This window comes from Corylus avellana, chromosome ca8, assembly GCF_901000735.1.
Source record: "Corylus avellana chromosome ca8, CavTom2PMs-1.0".
NCBI lineage: Eukaryota > Viridiplantae > Streptophyta > Magnoliopsida > Fagales > Betulaceae > Corylus > Corylus avellana.
Window position 1 is genome coordinate 7,773,628 of NC_081548.1, and position 27,333 is coordinate 7,800,960.

The following is a 27,333-nucleotide window of genomic DNA, read 5'->3' on the forward strand; positions in this document are numbered from 1 at the left end:
ACTTCTCTCAATCAGATTAACAAATTTACAATTTTCTCTCATGGGTTATATAAGTTATGAAATTACCAATTTAATTTAATTTTTTTCATACGTTGTCCACAACAAGCTCGGTTAATGGAGAAACAGAGGAATTCGGGCAAATTTTTCAATACCGGGGAAGTGAATGGCTGGACAAGGCTTTATCTTATATATATATATATATATGGAAGGTACTGAAGATATTTTCACCAAAATGATGAATAAACTATGAGTTGCCTTCTTCTAAACGTCTCTAAGAAAAGGATTGAGAGAAGAGAACTAATCTAAGCATGCAGTCAAATTTAGCCAAATTATATATTTTAATATATTAACTTTCAACCTACATGTGCCTCATTCTTTTGTTTAGCGGAAGAGTTCAGACGAGAAAACCGTTGATAGTTTCATCCTATGCCGATCCTTCTAAACCCATTACAACATTCACTTTTTAAATATGAATTCTTAAAAATGAGGCTATTGACTTGATCAACTAAACATTCTGGAAGGGCTGTTCTTTTTATGTCTCTCAGCTTTTGAAAGTGTATATATATAATCATGGTGACCAGTCATTGTATTTTAATTTATGTGAACAAATAACATCTTTTGAATGATTGAATGTTTTTTTAACCCAACATTAGTGTTACAAGAATTATAGGTTTGAATCTTGTTGTTCTTTGAGCGATGGATCAAAGGACTAAGGTGCTACTGCTACTTGTGTTCATCAAATTTTTTCTTATAGCAGCAGAGACAGACCAAAATGATGGTAAGTTGGGATAAATTTGCCAAGTTTTTTGTTTAGTTTGGTTATTTAATTTCTGTTGATTACTTGATAGAGTATAATATCTGTTCTTTTGCTTTCTTTCCTTTCCTTATACAAACAACAAAACATTTACAAGTTGTTAATAGCTTCCATCCATAATAGGAACTCATTGCCTTAAGGCATTGAATTATTGTAATCGATATCCAGAAAAAGGGCTAGTGATCATTGCCTTTTACATAACTACTGTTCTTATGCTTTTCTTTTTTTGACTGAATTACCAACATTGCACTTTAATTTTTGATGCAGCTGCTGCTCTAAGGGCTCTCGGGAGTAGTTGGGAAAACACACCATCCAATTGGGTGGGCTTTGATCCTTGTGGCGGTTGGGTAGGAATTGAGTGCATCAATTCACGTGTGACCTCCATGTAAGTTGTGGCATCCCACATCACCTAAGAATGAAGATGTGCTTATATGTATGCTCGCACCCTTCTTGACATTAACGCGTTTTAAAGCCGTGATGGTCATGAACCCATTAGAACTCCGCAGTTAAGCGTGCTGCTGCGGGAGTAATACCAGGATGAACGACCTCCTAGGAAGTCTGGTTTGGGGGAGGGGGTGGGGTGTTACATAAGTTCTTTGCCCCGTTCTCACCTTTTTGATGATTTTGGAAGGTTGCTCATTCTGACCAATTTTTATTAATCTGACTGGTCTCAATTTCAGAACGTTGACAAACATGAATTTGACGGGCCAGCTATCAGGAGATATCGGATCGTTATCTGAGTTACAGACTCTGTAAGAAAATGGTTTCTTTTGCTTGTTTACATGAATCAAATTCAAGGCCTTCATCATTAGATACTGTATTTGGTAGTAGATTTTTCGATTAGTCTTTTGCAATTCATTCCTGATTACCAGAGTCTTCATATAGGGATCTATCATCCAACAAACTCATGACAGGACCACTACCACAAGCAATTGGGAATTTGAAGAACCTATCATCCTTGTGAGGAAATATTGAGTTTATTAACTGATTGGTGTGTTTAAAATCCTTGGAAGTTAACCAGTTGGATTTCTTTATGCACTCCAGATGCCTGACTGGTTGTGGATTCTCTGGTCCTATTCCGAACGGAATCGGATCTCTGCAGCAGCTACTCTATCTGTAAGGCCATTTCATATTGTACTTCTTTTATTGTTTTACTGCAATGGAAAAAAAACACATTCAGTTCCCTACTGATACTAATGCTTTGGATGAGGTTGTATAATGTTTTACTTAGTCTCTTTTCATTTTCATTCTTACTTTCTAACTTGGGAAAATTACAGTTTATCCCCCCAAAGTTGACAGCGTTTTTTAATTCGAACATCAAAGTTTCAATTTTTGCACTCCACCCCCACAAAGTTTCAATTTTTTTTCAATTCGATCAATATTATCCCAAAATTCTCATACTGCCCCTGATTTTTATTTTTTATGAAAAATAAATAAATTTGGAGGTGCAAAAATTGTCAGATGGCCACCCCGCATTTTTTTAAAAATTTTTTATCAAAAATAAAAAAAATAAAAATTAGGGGCAATATGGAAAATTTTGGATATAATTGGTCAAATTGCAAAAATTTGAAACTTTGGGGGAGTGAATTGCAAAAAATGAAATTTTGGTGTTCGAATTGAAAAACGCTGTCCACTTTGAGAGGGTAAACTGTCATTTTTCCTTATAACTTTTTAAGTACAGTTTTATCTCTGTTGCACTCCCACTAAGTTTTGGAACTATGCATCGCTGTAATTGCAGAGCTCTGACTTCTAATAGATTCTCTGGACCAATTCCAAATTCAATTGGTAATCTGTCCAATCTCTATTACTTGGACCTCACAGACAACCAGCTTAGTGGATCCATCCCAGTCTCTAGTGGGACTATACCCGGTCTTGATATGCTACTTCAAACGAGGCACTTGTATGTCAAGTTTCGTCGTGATTTCCAGCTGATTAATTCTTTTTTGCACTACCATTTTGTTTTCCGTAATTAAGAACCATCTAAGCTTCCTTCATTATCTAAACAGTCATCTTGGAAAGAACCAGCTGTCGGGCACAATTCCGCCTCAACTTTTCAGCTCAAATATGAATGCCATACATGTGTAAGCTCTATTAAACTGTCCATTTTCAAGAACTTGTAATTATAGCTTAAGTGGCTGACAAAAACCAGAGTAAATGTCTTCAGTATGGAAACTGAGGAAGAGACTTTTTGTTTCAATATCTAAATAGTTACACTAATACTGTCAATTACAGACATTAATTTTCTACCTGCTAATATTTTTCTTTTCTGGGCAGGCTTTTTGATAATAATAATTTATCTGGTATCATCCCATCCTCTCTTGGACTTGTGCAGACCTTGGAGGTGGTGTGAGTATCTGTTTCACATACTCATAGTTGTGAACTTCTGTCAAGTTTTTTCTACTAATTGTCATGTTTTGGCTGCAGACGCTTGGATAGAAATTCACTAAATGGTTCTGTGCCTTCAAATATCAGTAATCTTGCAAATCTTCATGAGCTGTAAGCAGACAAGATAAACATACCAAATAAAGCTTTAAACTTGTAGCCAATAAGTTTTTTAACTTATTACGATGAGCTTATTGTTATCTGTTTGCAGGGCCTTGTCCAACAACAGCCTAACTGGCCCCATGCCCAACCTTACTGGCATGAACCTGCTGAACTATTTGTAAGTAGTAATAGTTATACTAACTGAATTTCACACTAGGGTAGAGGTAAGTAGGTATAGTCTGGCTGTGATGTCCCACATTGTTTGGGTTTGGAAAAAAGATGATGTGTTTATATAGAATATGCTCTCTCTAAATGGTATGAGGTCTTTTAGAGTAAACTTAATAATAAAACCGTGCGGACTTGGTCAAAAGCGGACAATATCATATCATTTAGGACGAGATATTACACTCTTTATATTAGAGAAAATTGTCAGTTACAAGGTTATTTTCTTTTTGTACTTCAGAGAAGATATTAGTAATCACAGACACAAATCTGTTTTGATAACTACGCTTACTATTTTTGTTATCAATTTCATTCTTTGACTGAAACATAATCTGCAGGGATATGGGCAATAACAGTTTCGATATTTCTGAGGTTCCTCCTTGGCTTTCATCCTTACAGTCTTTGACAACATTGTATGTTTTACTCACCCCTCCTCCATACTCTATGTTTGTGTGAATGTAATTAATAATTTGGTCAAGCAAAAAGGAGTTTGAAAGTGTTAAGTATTCATAAACATGCTGACCTTGTATGGCAGAATGATGGAACACACACAACTTGAAGGACCAATTCCTGCTAACCTGTTCAGCCTTCCCAATCTACAGATAGTGTGAGTATCAGCTTGATCTCAAGTATCACCACCATTCAATTTTATTCTTGTTGAGACTTGATTGTCTGATATGTGGAACAGGGAACTGAGCAACAACCATCTCAATGGCACCCTGAATATTGGTACAACATATAGCAACCTATTGCAAAGCATCGATTTGCAGAACAATTCTATCACAAACTTTGATCCAATAACTGGAGGAAACAACATCACCATATTGTAAGCCCTACAATTATCTTGATCATTTCTTCTTTGTTACAATGTTACAGAATTGTAAGCATTTTGATTACTTGCATTTATCTTAAACATTTTGCAGACTTGAGGGAAATCCAACTTGTGAGAACACAGATCAAAAGACAGAGAGTTACTGCAATTCTTCCCAATCAAGTTCCCCAAATTTGATGTCACGAAACAACTGTTTGCAAGTTTCCTGCAGTTCGGATCAGGTTGCCAGCCCCAAGTGCAAATGTGCCTATCCATACAAGGGCACTCTATTCTTCAGAGCTCTTTCCTCCTTAGACTTGGGAAATTCAAGTTACTATGTAGCTGTAGAGGAGTCACTCATGCAAACTTTTCAATCCTATGATCTTCCTGTGGATTCAGTTTCTCTGAGTAATCCCACCATAGACTCATTTGGTTACCTTGGATTGAGCCTGCAAGTTTTCCCATCAGGAGATGACCGTTTCAATAAAACTGGAATTACTATGATTGGATATGTTCTTAACAACTTGAGTTTCCGCCCACCACGTCTGTTTGGACCCTATTTTCTTATTGCATCTATATATGATTACTATGCAGGTAATTCTGAGTTTGACAGTGAACTGAAAATTAATAGTCATGATGTTTGCTCATTGCATTCTCTCTGTCTCCATTGTGGTACATACAGGATCAAATAAAAAGGTAAGCAGTGGCATTATAATTGGAGCAGCAGTTGGTGGTTCTATCCTCCTGTTATTACTAGTCCTTGCAGGAGTATATGCTTACCACCAAAAGAAAAGAGCAAAAAGAGCTACTGAACAGAATAATCCCTTTGGTAAGATAGGCATAATTTTAGAATTAGCACCGTGTACTTATTAAGTGGATTTTCTACTGACTAATTAGTGCTATCATGTCACACAAATGCAGCAAATTGGGATGTGAATATGGGAAGTGGTGGTGTTCCCCAATTGAAAGGAGCCAGGCGGTTCTCTTATGAAGAGCTTAAGAAATACACCAACAATTTTTCGGAAGCGAATGGCATTGGATCCGGAGGTTATGGGAAGGTTGATTTTCATTGTCTCTCATCAGAATCAAATCATTATTTACATACTAGAAATAATATTTTTGCTTTTGCAACTTAATTCCTTAGAAAAGGAAAAAAAAAAAAAAAATTAAACATTTGTTTTTCAAAGAATTTTTTCTAGTTCAAACAAACTAACAACCTTCTCACAATAGTCTCAACATTTGTACAGGTCTATCGGGGAACTCTTTCCACTGGGAAAATGATTGCCATCAAACGAGCTCAAAGAGATTCTATGCAGGGAGGCCATGAATTCAAAACTGAGATTGAACTTCTATCAAGGGTCCATCACAAGAATCTTGTCATCCTTGAGGGTTTCTGTTTTGAGCAAGCTGAACAAATGCTGGTATATGAGCATGTACCAAATGGTACTGTGATGGATAGTCTTTCAGGTACTTCCATCCATTTCTTCACATTCTCCTCTCAATATAAGTTCTGGAAATGGTTGAAACTTACATTGCAAATTGAATTCTTCAGTTTTATTGTCTATTAACAAGCCTATTTGGAGACATCTTTCTTGAAACTAACAGATGACGTGCCTATTAACTTTTCTGCAAAAGGTTTCTAAGATCACAATCATTTTTCTTTTATTTGATAACATGCATATCTTCTTTGCAGGGAAGTCGAGAATCAGGTTGGATTGGATGGGGAGACTTAATGTAGCCATTGGTACAGCTAGGGGCCTGGTCTATCTGCATGAACATGCGAATCCTCCCATTATACATAGGGACATCAAATCAAGTAACATCCTACTGGATGAAAGTTTAAATGCAAAAGTTGCAGATTTTGGACTCTCCAAGCCTAAGGTTGACAGCGAAAGGAATTATGTCACCACTCAAGTTAAAGGAACACTGGTGAGTATATAACATCCTAAGACGTGTGCTGACATCTAAGCACCACCTGTTAAAGTAATGATTAAGTTATTAAATTTACCACTTTTTATCAGTTTAAGCTTTTGGGATAAGTGATAATTTAATATGGTATCAAAGCCAAAAGTCTTGCGATCGAACCTCGACTCCGTCAATTCACCCCATTTAAATTTAATATTCAACGTGTTGGGCCTCACCTATTAAAAGAGTGTTTCAACCCATTCCTGAGGAAGAGTGTTAAACTAATGATTAAGTGATTAAATTTACCTCTTGCTACCAACTTAAACTTTTGAGATAACTGGTAATTTAACACCACCCACAGAAAAGTTTTATGCATGCTTGCACATGCGCATGCACCACACACACCCACTTATATTACTGCCAGATCCACCATGTAATTAATTCGTGGGAAAGAGGTGTGCAATTTATGATCCTGCATGTTGAACTAAAACACGAAACACATTTTTCAAATCTCTAGCCAAGTGGATTAAAGGCTTATATTTGTTGCAGATTTCACAACATTGCACGAAAATTTAATGTGGACTATGGATTTTCTTCATTGTTTTAGGGCTACATGGATCCCGAATATTACATGACCCAACAGTTGACTGAGAAAAGTGATGTATATAGCTTTGGAGTGCTATTGTTGGAGCTCATAACTGCAAGAAGGCCAATAGAGCGAGGGAAGCATATTGTGAAAGAGGTAAGGGATGCAATGGATAAGACACAAAAGTTATACAATCTTCATGAAATTCTTGACCCACCCATTGGTTCAGGAACAACGTTGAAAGGTTTAGAAAAGTTTGTGGACCTAGCAATGAGGTGTGTTGAAGAATTAGGAGCCAAAAGGCCTACAATGGGTGAGGTGGTAAAAGAAATTGAAAACATTATGCAGCTTTCTGGGTTGAACTCCAATGCTGAATCCGCATCAACTTCAGAAACTTTTGAGGAAGCTAGTAAGGGCCATTCCCACCACCCGTACAGCAATGATGGCTTTGATTATAGTGGCTCATTCCCTGCTCCAAGATAGTGAATATCATTTCACAATTTAGAACGCTTAACTTGGTAGCAAATAGTTGTTTCCTTGTATATGGCACTTATATGGGGAGTAAAATGCAATTTGTTAGTTCATTGAATTTATCTCCATTATTAAACTGTTCTTTCATTATTCTCAAACAGAATCCATAAATTTTATCTTATCAAACTTGTAAATGTTACAATTTACCTCTCTTTTTTTTTCTTTTTTTTTTGGATAAATGCAAAATTGGTCCTTGTGGTTGGTCTAAATTACAAATCATTCCTTGTGGTATAACAAATAATTTATAGATCCATGCAGTTAGCCTAAATTACAAATCACTCCATGTGGTATAAAAAATAATTTATAGGCAATGTATGTCAAAATAACAGTTTACTCTCTAAAATCAATTTCCGTTAAGTAACTTAACAAAATCCGTTACTTTATCATATCATACTGGTACAATAAATTAAACTAATCTCTTCTATCCCCAACATTTTACTCCGTGTGTAACCCTCTCTCATTTTTATCTTCCTCGCCACGATTTGGGAGCATTTTATGAGAATTTAACGGTTGCATTTTGTGAAGCGGTTGAGGAAGATGAAGACGAGGGAAGATTACGCATCGAGTACAATTTTGAGGATATAAGAGATTAAGTTAATTTACTGTAACCGTATGATGTGGAGTGATGGCTAACGTGTAATCTTAGGTAGCGTCGTAAAATGATGTGAAAAATCCTATTGTCATTTTTAAAAGCCAGAAATTAATAATAACACGTGTCACGTTTTTATTGGGTATGACGTGACAAAGTGACAAATTTTGTTAATTTACTTAACGAAAATTGCTTGAGCCAATTGTCACTAAGAATGATGCTTAACCTCTGCTCACAATTCCATCAAATTATATTATGTACGTTCAAAAGTTTGATTTTGACATTGGAGAGTGTGATGATCCAATCACTTTCTTACATGCCATGAATAATATGAATTTCCCAACGGAAAATGCTAAGTGTTCTCTTAGGCCACATTTGGTTTGTGGAATAGGTATTCTAGTAGGAGGAATAGGTATTACTGGGAATAAAAGAGGTCGGAATGGAATAATTATTCCAATTCTTTAGTATAGTAGCAACACATATTTTATAATTGGAATTGAACCAACATTACTAAAAAGCCCATATAATTTCTAATTTTTTTTTTCAAAACTAAAACAAAAGCAAAAACAAAAACACAAAAAAAAAAAAAAAAGAAGAAAGAAAAACCATGTGGGTGGCCAGCCACCCAAAGCAGGAACTGGGGGTGGCGTGGCCACCCCTAGAGCGCCTCGCCGTGGCCTTCTGGGGGTGGCACGGCGCCACCCCTGGGAAGAATCAGAGGTGGCCTAGCTACCCTGATTCACACCAGGGGTGGCCGCGGCCACCCTAGACGGCGCTTAGGGGTGGCCGGGACCACCCCCGAAGGGCTCTAGGGTGGTTGCGGGCTCATGGGAGTGAATCAATGCATAAAAACAATGTTTGGAATTTAGTCTAACTATATCCTAGGGCTACAATAGTTAGTTGTAAATGGGTCTGTTAGTTCTTGTGTTGGCTTAATTTAGTTCCAAAATGCAGAGGCTACTGTTCATGAGCTCAAACACTGATATAGAATAGTCAGAATCCAATCTCCACCGTTTATAATGTAGATTCATCTGTCATGAACGTCCCTACAAAATTTCAGCTCAATCGAACCACAAACGCCCATCGATCGGAGTTGTTGATCAAGACTGGACAGCATTTCCAGAATGCGGTTTCACCCATTGCATGCCCTGTCCGGACAGGCCTTCCCTGGGTCCGGACCGCATTTCCAGAAACTTTGTTTTTGCTCCGCAAAGCCCTGTCCGAATAGCCCATTAACCTGTCCGGACACCCCGTAAGTTTTAGGCCCAAAAACGTGATTTTAAGTGCGTTAGGTCTAGGGTTTTGTCGGGGGTATATATACATCATTCTAGAAGAGAGAGGCACGAATTTTCACCCCCAGAGAATTCGTCGGAGGCTGTGCTAAGAGAGATCATATGTGGTGGGCGTTAAATTGAATCTCTTAGAGTTTTAGCTATTCATTTGATAAATTTACGGTTGAGAAGTCTATCGGAGTTCCGGTAAAAGGAAATCATATGGAAGAACTGTGCAGATGTTCTGGAAAGAGCTACTGCAGTAGAAGTCAAGTGGGTCGCTTGTCGTGTGCAAAGAAGTGTCAATTGCAAAGGTTTTGTAATCCTTCTTGTATTCCTTATTCTTCTTATAGTGGATTGATTTCCTAGGTTTGGCTGCCCCGGAGAGGTTTTACATTTAGAGAGTTCTCTAAATGGTTTCCTCTTCGTAACCAAATATCTGTGTTCTTGAATATTCATTACATATCTGTATTTGGTTGAATATTAACTGTTAGATTAGATCTTATTCCGCATAATCTTTGTGAAACACCTAGACATTTGAATAAGTGTCGTTTCGAGTCGTTTTTAGAATTTTCAGGGTCTTTAAGACCTAGAGGGACTCTATGGATAAGGTAAAACGACATAAGGCTAGACTTGTTGGATTGAGATCCCCTATAATTTCCTTTAAATTTGAGATTCTCAAATTCATAAATCACATCTGTTCATCTCATCTAAGAATCTAAAATAAGCCATGTTTCAGCATTTAATGGGGAAACATGGCTTATTAAATTCTTTGAGAGTAGCTTCCTCATTAAATGCTGAAACATGGCTTATTTTCAACACTTAGATGAGATGAACATATAGGAATAACTAATCTCTCTAAAGCCTTAGGGTTTTCTCACTTTCTCTCTAGAGCCCCAGCCTCAGGTAAGCCCCCTCTCCCATGGTGAGGGGAGGAGGGATGCCGTTTGCTGCCTCCCTCCTCCCCCTCACCTGCCCTTGCACCGGGTGCCAGTAGTTTACTTAATGTCTCTGGCCCGGGTTGCCTCCTCCCTACCCTTTCTCTGGCGCCCCTTCCTCTTTGTTCCGCTTTTGTCCATGGTGGGGCTCTCTGGTTGTTTTCTGCTCCTTTCCTTTCTGTTTTTTTACTGTGTTTTTGGTGTGATATTCTTGTAGCCTTGCTTATGTGCCATTCGGTGTGGGTGCTGATTTTGGGGGTTTCTTTCAAACTCCCCCCAGTTTTTGTTTTGTGTTCGCCACTGATCTCCTCCGCCCGCTCTGCCGCCCACCGTCCGCCGCTAGGTCTTTTCTCGTGCCCCTCCAGCGTTGAGCTTCAACGTCCCCTGCTGCGATGGTTTTCCGGCCAGCTGGCGATCGGTTTCGCCACCCTCCGTCCACTGTTTTGGGCTTTTTCCGCGTCGAGCTTCCATCGTTCCCTTCCGGTGTCGGTTTCCGGCTAGTGCACAATCGGCATCCACACTACGTATGCCTGCTCTCGTTTGTTTTATTTTCCTTGTATTGTCTTTGTTCATGTTTTTTCCATGTCTGCATTTCATTCCTGTTATTTGCTTGTAATAAAGCCCTGCCTCTTTGGTTCGCCCACGTTTTATTTTAGTTTTCTTGCTTCTGTTTTGTAATCAGGCTTGGCCACTCGATCTGCCTGCTTGGATGTGAACTGAACTTTGGTCGAGATCTTTTAGGTCGTGGATGTGAATTTTAGTCCAAACCTTTGAGTTATGGACGTGAACTTCATCCTGGCTTTTGGGTCAAGGAGGAATTTGCGCTACCTATGCATTGGATTGCGTCTGTCTTATGCAGATCTGTTATTTCAATTGAAAACTAGTCATAGGTTAGCGGAGGTTTTAGGTGATGTTGTATCCTTATAGCTTCGGCTATAATTTGCATTTTCAGGGCTTTGTGCTCCTGCAATGTAAGAGCTTTATGCTCGTGATTATTATAAATGAAATTGAAATGTATTTCTTTCAAAAAAAAAAAGAAAAAAAAAAGATGAGATGAACATATAAGATTTATGAATTTGAGAATATCAAATTTAAAGGAAATTCTAGGGAATCTCAATTCAGACTTTTACTAAAGAGTTCACTCAAAAAGAAGGCATTAATTACAATTTCTCTCTTGTATCCAAGGACTCTTTGAGGATAATTTTGGTTTTGATGGCTCATTTTAACTCGAAGCTTCACCAAATGAACGTGAGAACAACTTTTCTTAATGGTGATTTAGAGGAGGAAGTGTATATGAAGCAACCCGAACGTTCTAGTTTACGGAATATGATCCTCTCCAGTCCATTATGAACTAGAGAATATCCAGTTCATGGCTGAAATTTTTTCTTAGAAATCCTAGAGCCACAAATAGGAGACCTACTACAAAAAATAATAATAATAAAAAAAATATTTCAAATTAAAATTAAAAATTAAAAATAAATTAAGGGTGGTCCGGCCACCCCCTAAACCCAAACTAAAAAAAAAAGAAAATACGTTTGGCCCTTGGGGGTGGCTGGACCACCCCCAAGGGCCATGAGGTGGCTTCTGCCACCCCAGATTGGCCAATTTAGGGTGGCCGAAGCCACCCCAGGGCCCTTGGGCATGGTCCGGCCACCCCTAAGGGCCAAACAAAATTTTTTTTTTTTAGATCTGGCCCTTGGGGGTGGTCCGACCACCCCCAAGGGCCATGGTCTGGGGTGGCCGAAGCCACCCCCGGCCCCAACTGCGGTGGTCCGGTGACCCCATAATTTTTTATAATTTTTTTTTTATTAATGGGACATATGTCTTATTTATGGCCTCATGATCTCTTTAAAGAGATCCTGACTATTAACTAGATATTCTCCAGTCCATTTTGGACTGGAGATGATCATGTTCCCTAGTTTACAAGCTGAATAAGTTTATATATGGATTTAAGTGATCTCCTGCCAATGGTATCTTAAATTCAACAATGTGATTTCTTCATACGATTTCGTAAAAAATTTGTTGATTGTTGTATATACCTTAAAGCTAGTGGAAAAATTGAAGAAACTTCACTTACATTTCTGAAGTATAAGCAGTTTTACATATATAACCTCAAAAATTTTGTGTATTTTAACAAACAATCGGTGAAATTAAAAGGTACTAAAACATGGAATACCAACATTGTAAATTGTTAAAATTTGAGGTTATAATTGCGAAACCTCTTATATTTCAGGAATGTAAGTGAAGTTTCCCCAATTTTCTATTATTGCAACAGAGACAGACAAAATAATAGTAAGTACAGATTAATTTACTAAGGTTTTTTGTAATTTTTTTTATTATTATTATTATTTTTTGTAGTTTGGTTATTTAATTTATGTTGATAGTTGATAGGGTACAATAATATCTGTTCTTTTGCTTTCTTTTCTATTTTTTTTTTTTTTTTTTTTTTTTTGGAAAAGACTTGGCATTTTGTTTCCAAGATACCTAAGATTTCTACTACATCAAAGAAGCACTAAAGCAGAGCAGGAATGAGGAAACACCACAACAAGGGCCAAACCCTCTAATCCCAAATACCAACCTCCATGAACCCATCCTCACTAGCAGAGCCCCTGAACATGCCAGTTGAGTTGAACCCACAAGCCACTTCCCCTTTATTCGACACAGCTATGAGCCCAGCTTTCCCTTCATCGAGCCGCTCCTTTATCACAAAGTCCACCGCCTCCTGAAGGCCCAGGCCCTTGTACTCCATCACTGCCGCCACCTCACGCGCCAGGGTGCCCCGTATGATGGCCTCCCCTTCTCCTGTGCACGAGACCCCACAGATATTACACGCGTAGGTCCCAGCGCCTATCATGGGCGAGTCTCCAATGCGACCGCTCATTTTGTTCATCAGCCACCCGGTCGACGTGGCTGCCGCGCACCGGCCCTGGCTGTCCACCACCACGCACCCAACCGTCTCTGGCGCGTACACGCTGATTGGGAGCCCGTTCATCATAATTGGACTCTCTGCAACGGCGCCGCATGTCTCCAATCCGACGGCTGGAACCCTGTAATCAAACACGATGGCGTTCGCTTCCTTTGCCAATTTCAGCATTCCCACGTTTTCTTCCGTGATGAAATATTCGTTGTCGACAACCTCCACACCCTGTTGCCTGGCGAACTCTTCGGCACCAGAAAAGGCAAGGTAGGAGTGAGGAGATTTGTCCATCACGAGCCTGGCGAGAGAGACCGGGTTCTTGACGGTGGTCAAGCCCGAAACGGCGCCGCATCTTCTCCCATGCCCATCCATGATGCTCGCTTCCATCTCCGCGGTTCCTTTCGCCGTCAGGGCAGATCCACGGCCAGAATTGAACAGAGGATCGGTTTCCAGTTCTCTGACAACGAGTTCGACGACATCAATGGCAGAAAGGTTGGAACGAAGAGCGGAGATCCCGAGATTCAGGCAGCGAGTAAGGAGTTGTTTGGCCTCCTCTTGACGCTGTTGAGGGAGATTTGGGTCCACTCCAGCGCCTCCATGCACAGCAATAGCCCACCCACCCTTTTTTTTTTTCTCTCTCTTCGTCTCACGCTCCTCCCTTTTTTAGCCTTGTGGTGTGTGTGTTCACTCTTTTGCTTTCTTTTCTAGAACCTCATACATCTCCTTATTACAAACAACAAAGCATTTACAAGTTAATAATTTTCATCCATTATAGGAACTCATTGTTCAGACCTTAAGGGGGGCTCTTTGCCATTGGCGTGAAAAAAGAAAGTGGTCTACAAATGTAACAAGATTTGATTGATGCGTGAAAAAGGTAAGAAAGTTTGATATGGAAAAGTAAAAAAAATTTATTTTGTACTGATTTTTTTTATTTAAATAATAATAAAATGTGATTAATGTGATATAAAAAGTAAAAATATTAAATTTAAATTTGAAACGAATAGTTTAGGTTTTTTTTTTTTAGCTCAATTGGCAAACAACCCCTGACAGGCTCCTTACTCAATTCCTTAGAGTTGCATTTATATATGTTCAGAAGTCAAAAAGCTTTTCCGCCTTAACTGATAATTGGCAATAATTAAACTTGCTGGAGATGACTGACTGGTTGTGGAGTTGGTTTTACTAATTAGGCTTATTATTTTGTTTAATGGTATATTTTACACTAATATTATATAATCATTTTTGTCAAATTAGTTTGCCAATCAATAGCTCTCAACAATAATATTAAGAAAAATGTTATATTTCTTAAAAAATAAATTCAAAAATTTGATTCTCAAATGATATGTCATCATCGCATCACCTTATGCATCTATTTACTAAAATAATAAATCATATTAAATGGTGACACATCATTTAAAAACCAATTTTTTTTTAAAAAAAAAACCTAGGATTTTTGCTTATGGTGAGGACTTGATGATGATAACATGGTGTGGGTGATACATGCAGTTTGCTAGTTATGAGTCAAATAAGGGGTTATTTAATTCTCTTATGGCAATAATTTTCTTTCATGACGTCTGCAAAAAAGTAAAAATAAATCTCAAGGAAAAGGAAAGATAGAATTAAAAATAGAAAAGGAGAAACAAGGCTGGGGGGAATAACTTTCCACCAGTTTTCATGCTTTCTTTTGAGTCTTAATAATCCACAAGTGTTTCCAACCCTTTTTCGCTTTATAAGGGCCGGCAAAAACCCGTTACACGATTAACCTATACACGAACACGACCCGTTTAGCTAAACAGGTTGCGGGTTTGACATGATTATAACACGAAAAATAGCCTGGTAACCTAATACAATCCATTTAAAATAACCGGGTCATATCGGGTAGACATGACCCGTGCTCTTAAAAGGTAACCCGACCCGTTAAAAAAACCCTAAACCCTAAAATGAAAAAATGTAATAATAATACATTAATACCAATGCAATTGTTAATAAAAACATTTACAAAATTAGCAATTTTCAAAAATTAATTTTCAGATTGTTATTATTTTATTTCAATAAGTATTTTGTGCACCATCCAAATTACTTCCAACAACTTAAACTATACTACTTATTCGCATCAAACCACCAGTTTAATTTGAAGGAATTGTACCCAATAATCACAAATATCAACCACATAGAAAATAGCTCTTAAGCCGGCTTTGATAACACTTTAGAGGAGATTAACTCTTTGGGAATTTGGACTCAATTGAGTTATATTAACCAATTACTCTTATATTATGTTTCCACATAAAACTTAATTAATTTTCACTCACATGCTTATACTCTACAATTTCAATCATTAATTTTGTTAGCTATCAAGAAATCATAAGAGGAAAGACAAAAATAATTACAAACCATGAAAAAGACACAAAAATAATTCCCGACTTTTAGGGTTTAGGATTTTTGTTACTTTTTTTTTTAAAACGGGTCTGGCGTGTCAACCTGGCAGACACAAAATTAACCGGGTCTTAATCTGTTAGACCCGATTAAGATCCGAACTCAATATGGCCAAACCTAATACTTGTTTTTTTGTGTCATGTTCGTGTAGGGCTCGCGAGTCGTGTTAAAATTGTCAGCCCTATTTTATATATTCTTTAGGAGATGAATTTGGACACGTAATATATATATAGAGCTCTTGATCCTTGTATCTTTTCTGACTTAGCAATATCCTTGATAAAGATAAATTTCTTGGAGTCATCCAGAGAAAGTCAACTTATAAACCAATTTCTTTTGATGAAAAGTTTTTGGGTGGATTCACACAAAGAACTAAGGACTTTTCAAAAGAAACAACGTTGACATTCTTGAAGATAATTTAACGTTGTTCAATTTTTTATAAGTTAAAAGGTAACCCGACCCTACTCGACCCGTTGAAAAAACCCTAAACCCTAAAATAAAATAAAAAAGTAATAATAATACATTAATACCAATGCAATTGTTAATAAAAACATTCACAAAATTAGCAATTTTTAAAAATTAAATTTCAGATTGTTATTATTTTATTTCAATAAGTATTTTGTGCACCATCCAAATTATTTCCAACAACTTAAACTATATAACTTATTCGCATCAAACCACCAGTTTAATTTGAAGGAATTGTTCCCAATAATCACAAATGTCAACCACATAGAAGATAGCTCTTAAGCCGGCTTTGATAACACTTTAGAAGAGATTAACTCTTTGGGAATTTGGACTCAATTGAGTTATATTAACCAATTACTCTTATAATATGTTTCCACATAAAACTTAATTAATTTTCACTCACATGCTTATACTCTACAATTTGGATCATTAATTTTGTTAGCTATCAAGAAATCATAAGAGGAAAGACAAAAATAATTATAAACCATGAAAGACACACAAAAATAATTCCCGACTTTTAGGGTTTAGGATTTTTGTTACTTTATTTTTTTAAATGGGTCTGGCGCGTCGACCTGCCAAACACGAAATTAACCCGGTCTTAATCTGTTAGACCCGATTAAGATCTGAACCCAATAAGGTCAAACTCAATACCTGTTTTTTCGTGTCATATTCGTGTAGGGTTCGCGAGTCGTGTTACAATTGTCAGCCCTATTTTATATATTCTTTAGGAGATGAATTTGGACACGTAATATATATATATAGAGCTCTTGATCCTTGTATCTTTTCTGACTTCGCAATATCATTGATAAAGATAAATTTCTTGGAGTCATCCAGAGAAAGTCAACTAATAAACCAATTTCTTTTGAAAGGTTTTTGTGTGGATTCACACAAAGAACGAAGGACTTTTCAAAAGAAACAATGTTGACATTCTTGAAGATAATTTAACGTTGTTCAAATTTTTTATAAATTAAAAGGTAACCCGACCCTACCCGACCCGTTAAGAAAACCTTAAACCCTAAAATAAAATAAAAATGTAATAATAATACATTAACACAAAATTAGCAATTTTCAAAAATTAATTTTCAGGTTGTTATTACTTTATTTCAATAAGTATTTTGTGCACCATCCAAATTATTTCCAACAACTTAAACTATACAACTTATTCGCATCAAACCACAAGTTTAATTTGAAGGAATTGTACCCAATAATCACAAATGTCAACCACATAGAAGATAGCTCTTAAGCAGGCTTTGATAACACTTTAGAGGAGATTAACTCTTTGGGAATTTGGACTCAATTGAGTTATATTAACCAATTACTCTTATAATATGTTTCCACATAAAACTTAATTAATTTTCACTCACATGCTTCTACTCTACAATTTGGATCATTAATTTTGTTAGCTATCAAGAAATCATAAGAGGAAAGACAAAAATAATTACAAACCATGAAAGACACACAAAAATAATTCCCGACTTTTAGGGTTTAGGATTTTTGTTACTTTATTTTTTTAAACGAGTCTGGCGTGTCGACCTGCCAAACACGATATTCACCGGGTCTTAATCTGATAGACCCGATTAAGATTTGAACCCAATAAGGCCAAACTCAATACCTGTTTTTTCGCGTCATATTCGTGTAGGGTTCGCGAGTCGTGTTAAAATTGTCAGCCCTATTTTATATATTCTTTAGGAGATGAATTTGGACACGTAATATATATATATATATATATATAGAGCTCTTGATCCTTGTATCTTTTCTGACTTAGCAATATCATTGATAAAGATAAATTTCTTGGAGTCATCCAGAGAAAGTCAACTAATAAACCAATTTCTTTTGAAAAGTTTTTGTGTGGATTCACACAAAGAACAAAGGACTTTTCAAAAGAAACAATGTTGACATTCTTGAAGATAATTTAACGTTGTTCAAATTTTTATAAGTTAAAAGGTAACCCGATCCTACCTGACCCGTTAAAAAAACCCTAAACCCTAAAATAAAAAAAATGTAATAATAATACATTAATACCAATGCAATTGTTAATAAAAACATTCACAAAATTAGCAATTTTCAAAAATTAATTTTTAGATTGTTATTATTTTACTTCAATAAGTATTTTCTGCACCATCCAAATTATTTCCAACAACTTAAACTATATAACTTATTCGCATCAAACACCAGTTTAATTTGAAGGAATTGTACCCAATAATCACAAATGTCAACCACATAGAAGATAGCTCTTAAGCCAACTTTGATAACACTTCAGAGGAGATTAACTCTTTGGGAATTTGAACTCAATTGAGTTATATTAACCAATTACTCTTATAATATGTTTCCACATAAAACTTAATTAATTTTCACTCACATGCTTATACTCTACTATTTGGATCATTAATTTTGTTAGCTATAAAGAAATCTTAAGAGGAAAGACAAAAATAATTACGAACCACCAAAGACACAAAAATAATTCCCGACTTTTAGGGTTTAGGATTTTTGTTACTTTTTTTTGTAAACGGGTCTGGCAGGTCGATCTGCCAGACACGAAATTAACCGAGTTTTAATTTGGTAGACTCGATTAAGATCCGAACCCAATAAGGCCAAACCCAATACCTGTTTTTTCGTGTCATGTTCGTGTAGTGTTTTTGAGTCGTATTAAAATTGTAAGCCCTATTTTATATATTCTTTAGGAGATGAATTTGGAAATGTGATATATATATATATATATATATCTATATCTTAGAGTCATCCAGAGAAAGTCAACTAATAAACCAATTTCTTTTAAAAAGTTTTTGTGTGGATTCACACAAAGAACCAAGGACTTTTCAAAAGAAACAACGATGACATTCTTGAAGATAATTTAACGTTGTTCAAATTTTTGTAAGTTGTTGGACTAAAAATTTGGAGAATCTAAAGATAGTTCAGCAACTTGCCATAATAGTGGTCAAACTCTTAAAGCTAATAGATTTTTAAATCAAAATGATGAGTAAAACTATGAAAAGGGCTGAGAAAAAAGAGAACCAATTAAAAAAGAGCCTTTCTGACATTTTGCTTTATTATTTGTGAATATTGAAGACAGAGTTGGTCAACTTTAAGACCATAGTAATTAAGGCACTTTCTGCTCACCCAACAATTTGGCTTCCTGATAAATACTGAACATGAATCTCTTCAAAAAAAACTAGAGTTTTATGTTACTTTTTTAACTCTAGGGAGCTTATTGCAAATTGCTACAAATTGTTTCCAGGAAACATTCTGACAGGGAGGGCAGCTCTTTTCATGTCTGAGAGATTTTGAAGGTGTTTAAGATTTTGATGTCTTTTGTTGATATTTACGTTGATAAGAAAAAGTTTTTGAATGAGTGAATGTTATTGAGTCAACCCTTTGCATGTGCTTGAAATTCTCGGAGGATGAAAGATGGTTACCATCTGAAACTTCTGTAAGGATCTTTCGTACTCAAGAATTGTCGGTTTGAATCTTGTTCTTCTTTTGAGTGATGGGTCAAAGGAGTCAGGTGCTACTGCTGCTTGCGTTCATCAAATTTTTAGTCATAGCAGCACAGACAGACCCAAATGATGGTATGTTCTTCGGATTAATTTGTTATTTTTGTGCTATCATTCCATGCAGGTGGCAAAAGCTACTTGAATCCTTCTCTGTGTTTGATTTTTGGTGACTGAATTCCAACATTGCACTTTAATTTTTGATGCAGCTGCTGCTCTAATGGCTCTCGGGAGTAGCTGGGAAAACAAACCATCCAATTGGGTGGGCTCTGATCCTTGTGGCGGTTGGGTAGGAATTGAGTGCATCAATTCACGTGTAACCTCCATGTAAGTTCTTTGCCCCCATTCTCTTGCTGGTGTTTGAAAATTATTTCATGAAAATTATAGTTTCCTTTAAAATATTTCAACTTTCTCTCTATTTTTTGTCTTACTCTTTGTCCTGGATTGGAAAGCTATGAGAATTTTTTGTGCTTTTTAAGGGATTGTCTAGAATGGCTTTTGGAAAGACACATGCTCTACTGGTCACCCAATAGTTAGATTTTAGCAGCTATTTTTTAACAGTAAAAAACTGCCATTTCAATAGTAATAAACTGCTTCCATAACTCTGTAAAAGTAAATTTTCATGAAATTCAAAGATACTTTTTTTATCTGCTGCTGTTAAAAATTTTCTTTTCTCTCTTTTTCTTATCTGCCTTTTTTAGAGTAGTGTTCAAAGTTTGCAATATGTACATTACATTCGAGCAAGTATTGTATCCTGTGGACATAATTGTTGTATTCCCTTTTGCAAAACTTATTATATAAGTGCGAGGCAATATTTCTCTAGAGACAGATTCATATTCGCCTTAATGTTCAAGGATTCAGTCATTCCCATACAGATTCTATTTTGCTTTATTTTATTCCATAGTTCCCAAATTTTTATTAATCTGATTGCACTCAATTTCAGAATATTGACAAGCATGAATTTGATGGGTCAGCTATCGGGAGATATCGGGTCATTATCTGAGTTACAGACTCTGTAAGTCTTGTAATTGCACGTAGCCTCTTTTATTTTCATGGGAATCCATTCAGAGATAATGTGTTGAACCAACATTTGGATGCCATATTTCTTATCTGACTGCAGTGCTCATGTATCTTAAGCTTTAGTGTACATTAGGTGCAGCATATGCCTCATATGCCAGGGCTGCTCTTTATCTCTAAGACTTGTTTCTTAGAAACTAACCAACAAAAATGGATTTCTTTTGCTTGTTTAAATGAAATGAAATTCAAGATCTTCATAGTTGGTGGTAAAACAAATTTCAAAATTAGTTTGCATATATATCTATTTTGTGGTTTGGAAATGTTTTAAATGAACAGTTTTAAAAACTTTAGAAGAAGAGAAAAGAGAAAGTCAAGTTAGTATTTATAAGGCCCAACTCACACAAAACTGTGTATGCACTTGTGTGTATTCTCTAGTACGTGTGTGCGTGGTAGTTCGATGTACAATGCTTCTAAAGTAGTTAATCCAAGCTAGAATATGCCAATTCGTTGGGCAAATAATTTTTTGAGGAAAGTTACTCAGTAACGCACTCTTAAGAGTATTTCATTTTCTGTTTTCCAATATTGTTCTTAGAATTAGATGCAGTATCTAGTAGTAGCTTTTTCAATTCATTCCTGATTACCAACTTCTTGATATAGGGATCTATCTTCCAACAAGTTCATGACAGGACCGCTACCACAAGCAATTGGGAATTTGAAGAAGCTATCAATCTTGTGAGGAAATACTGATTGCCATTATATTTCATAACTGATTGGTGTGTTTAAAATCCTTGAAGTTAACCTGTTGGATTTCCATATGCACTCCAGATGCCTGACTGGTTGTGGATTCTCTGGTCCTATTCCAAATGAAATCGGATCTCTGCAGCAGCTACTCTATCTGTAAGGCTTTTTCAGATTGTACTTCTATTATTGTTTTACTGCAATGGCAAATAAATACACATGAAGTTCCTTTTGGCTGAGGCTGTCTAATGTTCTGGAACCATTCATTGCTGTTACTTGCAGAGCTCTGAATTCTAATAATTTCTCTGGACAAATTCCAAGTTCAATAGGTAATCTGTCCAATCTAGATTATTTGGACCTTACTGAGAACGAGCTTAGTGGATCCATCCCAGTCTCTAGTGGGAATAAATCTGGTCTTGATATGCTACTTCAAACAAAGCACTTGTATGTCAAGTCTCACTCAGATTTCATGCTGATTAATTCTTTTTTGCACTACCATTTTGTTTTCTGTAATTAATAACTATCTAAGCTTCCTTCATCATCTAAACAGTCATCTTGGAAAGAACCAGCTATCGGGCACAATTCCACCTCAACTTTTCAGCTCAAATATGAAACTCATACATGTGTAAGCTTTATTAAACTATCTATTTCCAAGAATTTGTAATTATAGCTTAAGTGGCTGACAAAAATCTATTCATTAGTCGTTCGCCTATATGGTACGACTAGTAGAGAAAACAGGTGGCGAGATTTCAATAATGACTCCATAGTCATCATGGAAATGTATATATATATATATCTAATATGGCATCCCCTTCATGCACTTTGTCTAATGGGTATTGAGTATGCAGCATCTTTTGTTCTAATGTAGAAAACCAGAGTAAATGTCTTTAGTATTGAAATTGAGAATGAGACTTTTTATTTCAATATCTAAATAGTTATACGAACTTATACGAACACTGTCAGCTTTAGACATTAATTTTCTACCTGCTATTTTTTTTGTTCTGGGCAGGCTTTTTGATAATAATAATTTATCTGGTATCATCCCTTCCACCCTTGGACTTGTGCAGACCTTGGAGGTGGTGTGAGTATCTGTTTCACATACTCAATTAAGACTATTGGTAGCTGTGAACTTCTACCATGCTTTTTTCTACTAATTGTGATGTTTTGTTTGCAGACGCCTGGATAGAAATTCACTAAGTGGGTTGGTGCCTCCAAATATCACTAATCTTGCACATGTTCACGAGCTGTAAGCAGAAAAGATAAACATACTAATTAAAGCTTGAAACTTGTTGCCAAAAAATTATTTCACTAATTAAGAGAGGCTTATTGTTATCTGTTTGCAGGGCCCTGTCCAACAACAACCTTACTGGCCCTATGCCCAACCTTACTAGCATGAACCTCCTCAACTATGTGTAAGTAGTAATAGTTATGCTGACTGAATTTCACATAGACATGGTCACAGACCCAAATCTGTTATGATATCATTCTTTTAATAAAATGTAATCTGCAGGGATATGAGCAATAACAGTTTTGATAGTTCTGGTGTTCCTCCTTGGATTTCTTCCTTACAGTCTTTGACAACATTGTATGTTTCACTCACCCCCCATACTCTGTGTTTGTGTGTGTTGAGAAATGCTACACTTACCGAATTTTTTATCCAAAATTTAGTTCCCAAATGATGTGTCACAATCACATGAGATGGTGACACATTTCCCAAAATAATAGATTGCATAGGATTGTAACACATCATTTAGGGACCATATTTTGGAGAAATGTTTTTGGAAGTGTAGCACTTCTCGTGTGTATATGAATGCAATTAAGAATTTGGTAAAGCCAAAGGGAGGTTTAAAGTGCTCAATGCTCATAAACATAATGACCTTGTATGGCAGAATGATGGAACGAACACAACTTGAAGGACCAATTCCTGCTAACCTGTTCAGCCCTCCCAATATAGAGATAGTGTGAGTATCAGCTTGATCTCAAGTATCACCACCATTCAATTTCATTCTTGTGTAGACTTTATAGTATCCAAACAAAAACAAACATGTAAAATTTATTTGAGCACATGGAAGTGCATAAATATCTTCATAGAATGGCAATTATGGTTATGAGGTGATTGTCTGAAATGTGGCACAGGGATCTGAGCAACAACAATCTCAATGGCACCCTGAATATTAGTACCACGTATAGCCACGAATTGCAACGCATCATTTTGCGGAACAATTTTATTGCTAAATTTGAACCAATAACTGGAGGAAACAACATCACGATATCGTAAGCCCTAAACTTCAATTATCTTTGTCATTTCTTCTTCTTTTTGATTACTTTTTGGAAGTTAATTGACCAAACTAGTACTATTAGCTACAACCTTTACTTCTTGTAATTATCTGCAACATTTTGCAGACTTGAGGGTAACCCAGTTTGTGAGGTGACAGGTCAAGTGACAGAGAGTTACTGCAATAATTCCCCATCAAGTTTGCCAAATTCGATGCCACCCAACTGCTTGCAACTTTCCTGCAGTTCGGATCAGGTTGCCAGCCCCAACTGCAAATGTGGCTATCCATACAAGGGCACTCTATTCTTCAGAGCTCTTTCCACCTTAGACTTGCTAAACACAAGTTACTTTGTAGCTCTAGAGGATTTGCTCATGAAAACTTTCGAGTCCTCTAAACAACCTGTGGATTCAGTTTCCCTTAGTAATCCCACCATAGACTCATTTGGCTACCTTTTATTGAGCATGGACGTTTTCCCATCAGGAGAAGGCCGTTTCAATGAAACGGGAATTACTATGATTGGATATGTGCTTAACAACATGAGTTTCAACCCACCACGTCTGTTTGGACCCTATTTTCTTATTGCTTACTATACAGGTAAGTCTGAGTTTGACACTGAACTGAAAAATAATAGTTATGATTTTTGCTCATTGCATTGTGATATTTGTTCAATATTATCATGATGAATTCTTTGTGTCTATCTCACTCTCTCTCACACATCATTGAGGTACCTACAGGATCAAACAAAGGGAAAAGCAGAGGCATTATAATTGGAGCAGCAGTTGGTGGTTCTCTCCTCCTGTTATTACTAGTCCTTGCAGGATTATATGCTTTCCACCAAAAGAAAAGAGCAGAAAGAGCTACTGAACAGAATAATCCCTTTGGTAAGATAGGCATAATTTTGGAACAGATTAGCACCTTGTAGTTAATCATGTGGATTTTCTACGGCTTAATAGTGCTATCATGTCACAAAAAATGCAGCAAATTGGGATGTGAATATGGGAAGTGGTGGTGTTCCCCAATTAAAAGGACCCAGACGGTTCTCTTTTGAAGAGATTAGGAAATACACCAACAATTTTTTGGAAGCGAATGGCATTGGATCTGGAGGTTATGGGAAGGTTGCTTTTGATTGTCTCTCATCATAACTAAATCATTATTTACATAACAGAACGAATAGTTTTGCTTTACTGCAACTTGATTCCTTAAAAAAGGAAAAAAAAAAAAGAAATTAAGTATTTCTTTTTGAAAGAACTTTTTCTAGTTAAACCAAACTTACAAATTTCTCACAATATTCTCTACTATTTTACAGGTCTATCAGGGGACTCTTTCCACTGGGAAACGAATTGCCATTAAACGAGCTCAAAGAGATTCTATGCAAGGTGGGCATGAATTCAAAACTGAGATTGAACTTCTATCAAGAGTCCATCACAAGAATCTTGTCATCCTTGAGGGTTTCTGTTTTGAGCAAGCTGAACAAATGTTGGTATATGAGTATATTCCAAATGGTACTGTGATGGATAGTCTTTCAGGTACTTCCATCCAATTCTTCACATTCTCCTCTGAATATAAATTCTGGCAAGGTTGAAACCTACATTGCAAAACTTATTGCCATATCACATTGAATTCTTCAGTTTATTAGCTTTTAATGTTTGTCACCCACCCTTAAGGCATTAGTTGGGAGACAAGCAATGAAGAAAATCATAGCAGAACATGAACATATATAGGCAATGAAGAAAACCTTTTTTCTGCAGAAGATTTCTAAGAACACAATCATTTGTCTTTTATTTGATAACATATATATCATCTATTATGCAGGGAAGTCAGGAATAAGGTTGGATTGGATGGGAAGGCTTAGAGTAGCCCTTGGTGCAGCCAGGGGTTTGGTCTATCTACATGAACATGCGGATCCTCCCATTATACATAGAGACATCAAATCAAATAACATCCTACTGGATGAAAGTTTAAATGCAAAAGTTGCTGATTTTGGACTCTCCAAGCCTATGTCTGACAGCCAAAGGAGTTATGTCTCCACTCAAGTCAAAGGAACATTGGTGAGTGTAAAACTCTGATATGCATGCCAATGTCATGGGAAAGCTTTATGCATGCACCACACACACCCACTTCTATTACTTCAAGAACGTTAGATTTATATGAACACAAGGTTTTGGGTTTTGACTCCCCCTTAAATTAATGGGAGGAATTGTCTTCCATTTATAATAAACCACATGCAACTCATCAGTTCTTGTTGGGGAGAGAAACACCATGGAGTCAAACAATAGTACATTAATATATATATTTGGACACCACTTTTAGCCCAAAAGCCTAAGCTAATGGGCTTAGGTCCACTTTAGTATATTAACTACTTTTTTAGTTTATACTTGCTCAATATGGGACACAAACATCACAAATGCATACACAACAAATCTCCCCTCACTTGTGAGTCTTCTCTACACTTGACCAAATTTCTCCTCGCACAAGTGTGTCACACATACTTCAAGAGAAACGACACTATTTTTATTGGAGTCAAATCAAATGCATCAAACCAAGACACTCGTATCAGCAGCAACGGAAGCTAACCATGGACTCTAATACCAATTGTTGGGGAGAAAAACACCAATAGAGTCAAACTAGAGTAAGTTAATATACATATTAGGACACCACTTCTAACCCAAAAGCCTAAGCTAATGGATGTGGGTTCACTTATGTGTATTAACTACTCTTTACATTTGCATACACAACAATTCTTACACGTTACAATTTAAGACTCTAGACCTTAACAATTCTCTATTACACGTTACAAACTCTTCTACTTCAAGTGATTTATATCTCAAGTAACTCTTCATTAATACTATAACTCCTATGACTTTTGTGTAGTCTTCTAACTCTTCTTATATTCTAAGAATTCTGTTCTAATAAAAAACCACCATGTAATTAAGTGGTGGGAAAGAGATGTGCAATTTATGACCCTGCAGCCTCCATAGTAGAGCGAGGGGCATTTTTCAAATCTCTAGCAATGCAAATTAAAGGCTTATCTTTGTTGCAGATTTCACAACATTTATTGAAATTTTGAATGTGGACTATGGATTTTCTTCATTGTTTTAGGGCTACATGGATCCTGAATATTACATGACCCAACAGTTGACTGAGAAGAGTGATGTCTATAGTTTTGGAGTGCTACTGTTGGAGCTAATAACTGCAAGAAGGCCAATAGAGCGAGGGAAGCATATCGTGAAAGAGGTAAGGAATGCAATGGATAAGACAAAAGAGTTATACAATCTTCATGAAATTCTTGACCCAGCCATTGGTTTGGGAACAACTCTAAAAGGTTTAGAAAAGTTTGTGGACCTGGCAATGAGGTGTGTTGAAGAATCAGGGGCCAAAAGGCCTACAATGGGTGAGGTGGTAAAAGAAATTGAAAACATTATGCAACCTTTTGGGTTGAACCCCATTGTTGAATCTGCATCAACTTCGGAAACTTATGATGTAGCCGGCAAAGGCCATTACGACCACCCTTACATCGATGATGGCTTTAATTACAGTGGTTCCTTCCCTCCTTCAATGATAGATCCTAAGTGAATATCATTTCACAATTTAGAATGCTCAACTTGGTAGGAATTTTTTTTTTTTTTTTTGGTTTCTTCGTATATGTTAGAGAAACCAGTTCATCTATCTTATACATGAAACATGGATACTCATGTTAAATAACCATTTATTGTTAGAATATTTCAATAATAAATCTGTTCTTTCTCCGTAGCATGTATAAATAAAATGTAAGAATGACATACCTCCATTAATCTGGAGACAAGTTTCCAATATTTGTAGATGCCCTAAAATACTGAAGAAAACAGTATTATGTG

General features: G+C 36.5%; 3 protein-coding genes across 3 annotated transcripts; 2 read left to right on the forward strand and 1 right to left on the reverse strand.

Moving 5' to 3' along the window:
• The first annotated feature begins 696 nt into the window (after nt 1–696).
• On the forward strand, nt 697–7,305 carry LOC132190816 (leucine-rich repeat receptor protein kinase HPCA1-like). Its single transcript, XM_059605855.1, has 19 exons — nt 697–778; nt 1,082–1,199; nt 1,495–1,566; nt 1,700–1,774; nt 1,859–1,930; nt 2,553–2,714; nt 2,821–2,895; nt 3,089–3,160; nt 3,239–3,310; nt 3,408–3,476; nt 3,859–3,933; nt 4,056–4,127; nt 4,209–4,346; nt 4,444–4,943; nt 5,014–5,160; nt 5,253–5,389; nt 5,579–5,798; nt 6,025–6,260; nt 6,844–7,305. Exons 1-19 carry the CDS (start codon nt 697–699, stop codon nt 7,303–7,305), a joined length of 2,856 nt encoding a protein of 951 aa, XP_059461838.1.
• Nucleotides 7,306–12,625: 5,320 nt separating this feature from the next.
• On the reverse strand, nt 12,626–17,589 carry LOC132190817 (probable isoaspartyl peptidase/L-asparaginase 2). Its single transcript, XM_059605856.1, has 2 exons — nt 17,573–17,589; nt 12,626–13,726 (listed from the first exon to the last, which is right to left on the reverse strand). The coding sequence occupies exons 1-2, from the start codon at nt 17,587–17,589 to the stop codon at nt 12,712–12,714; spliced, it is 1,032 nt and encodes a 343-aa protein (XP_059461839.1). The 3' UTR covers nt 12,626–12,711.
• Nucleotides 17,590–19,102: 1,513 nt separating this feature from the next.
• LOC132189803 (leucine-rich repeat receptor protein kinase HPCA1-like) lies at nt 19,103–27,223 on the forward strand. Its single transcript, XM_059604597.1, has 19 exons — nt 19,103–19,526; nt 19,658–19,775; nt 20,392–20,463; nt 21,123–21,197; nt 21,291–21,362; nt 21,486–21,647; nt 21,754–21,828; nt 22,213–22,284; nt 22,378–22,449; nt 22,547–22,615; nt 22,714–22,788; nt 23,093–23,164; nt 23,340–23,477; nt 23,607–24,073; nt 24,214–24,360; nt 24,458–24,594; nt 24,786–25,005; nt 25,292–25,527; nt 26,579–27,223. The coding sequence occupies exons 1-19, from the start codon at nt 19,445–19,447 to the stop codon at nt 27,050–27,052; spliced, it is 2,835 nt and encodes a 944-aa protein (XP_059460580.1). The 5' UTR covers nt 19,103–19,444; the 3' UTR covers nt 27,053–27,223.
• Nucleotides 27,224–27,333: the final 110 nt, after the last annotated feature.

Excerpts from the sequence above, each read along its gene's own strand:
- LOC132190816 (XM_059605855.1), top strand. The coding sequence starts at position 697 with ATGGATCAAAGGACTAAGGTGCTACTGCTACTTGTGTTCATCAAATTT. Across the intron at positions 3,161-3,238 it reads GTGCAGACCTTGGAGGTGGT|ACGCTTGGATAGAAATTCAC; the intron begins GTGAGTATCTGT and ends TTTTGGCTGCAG. Across the intron at positions 5,390-5,578 it reads GATCCGGAGGTTATGGGAAG|GTCTATCGGGGAACTCTTTC; the intron begins GTTGATTTTCAT and ends ACATTTGTACAG.
- LOC132189803 (XM_059604597.1), top strand. The coding sequence starts at position 19,445 with ATGGGTCAAAGGAGTCAGGTGCTACTGCTGCTTGCGTTCATCAAATTT. Across the intron at positions 21,829-22,212 it reads AATATGAAACTCATACATGT|GCTTTTTGATAATAATAATT; the intron begins GTAAGCTTTATT and ends TGTTCTGGGCAG. Across the intron at positions 24,361-24,457 it reads TGAACAGAATAATCCCTTTG|CAAATTGGGATGTGAATATG; the intron begins GTAAGATAGGCA and ends CAAAAAATGCAG.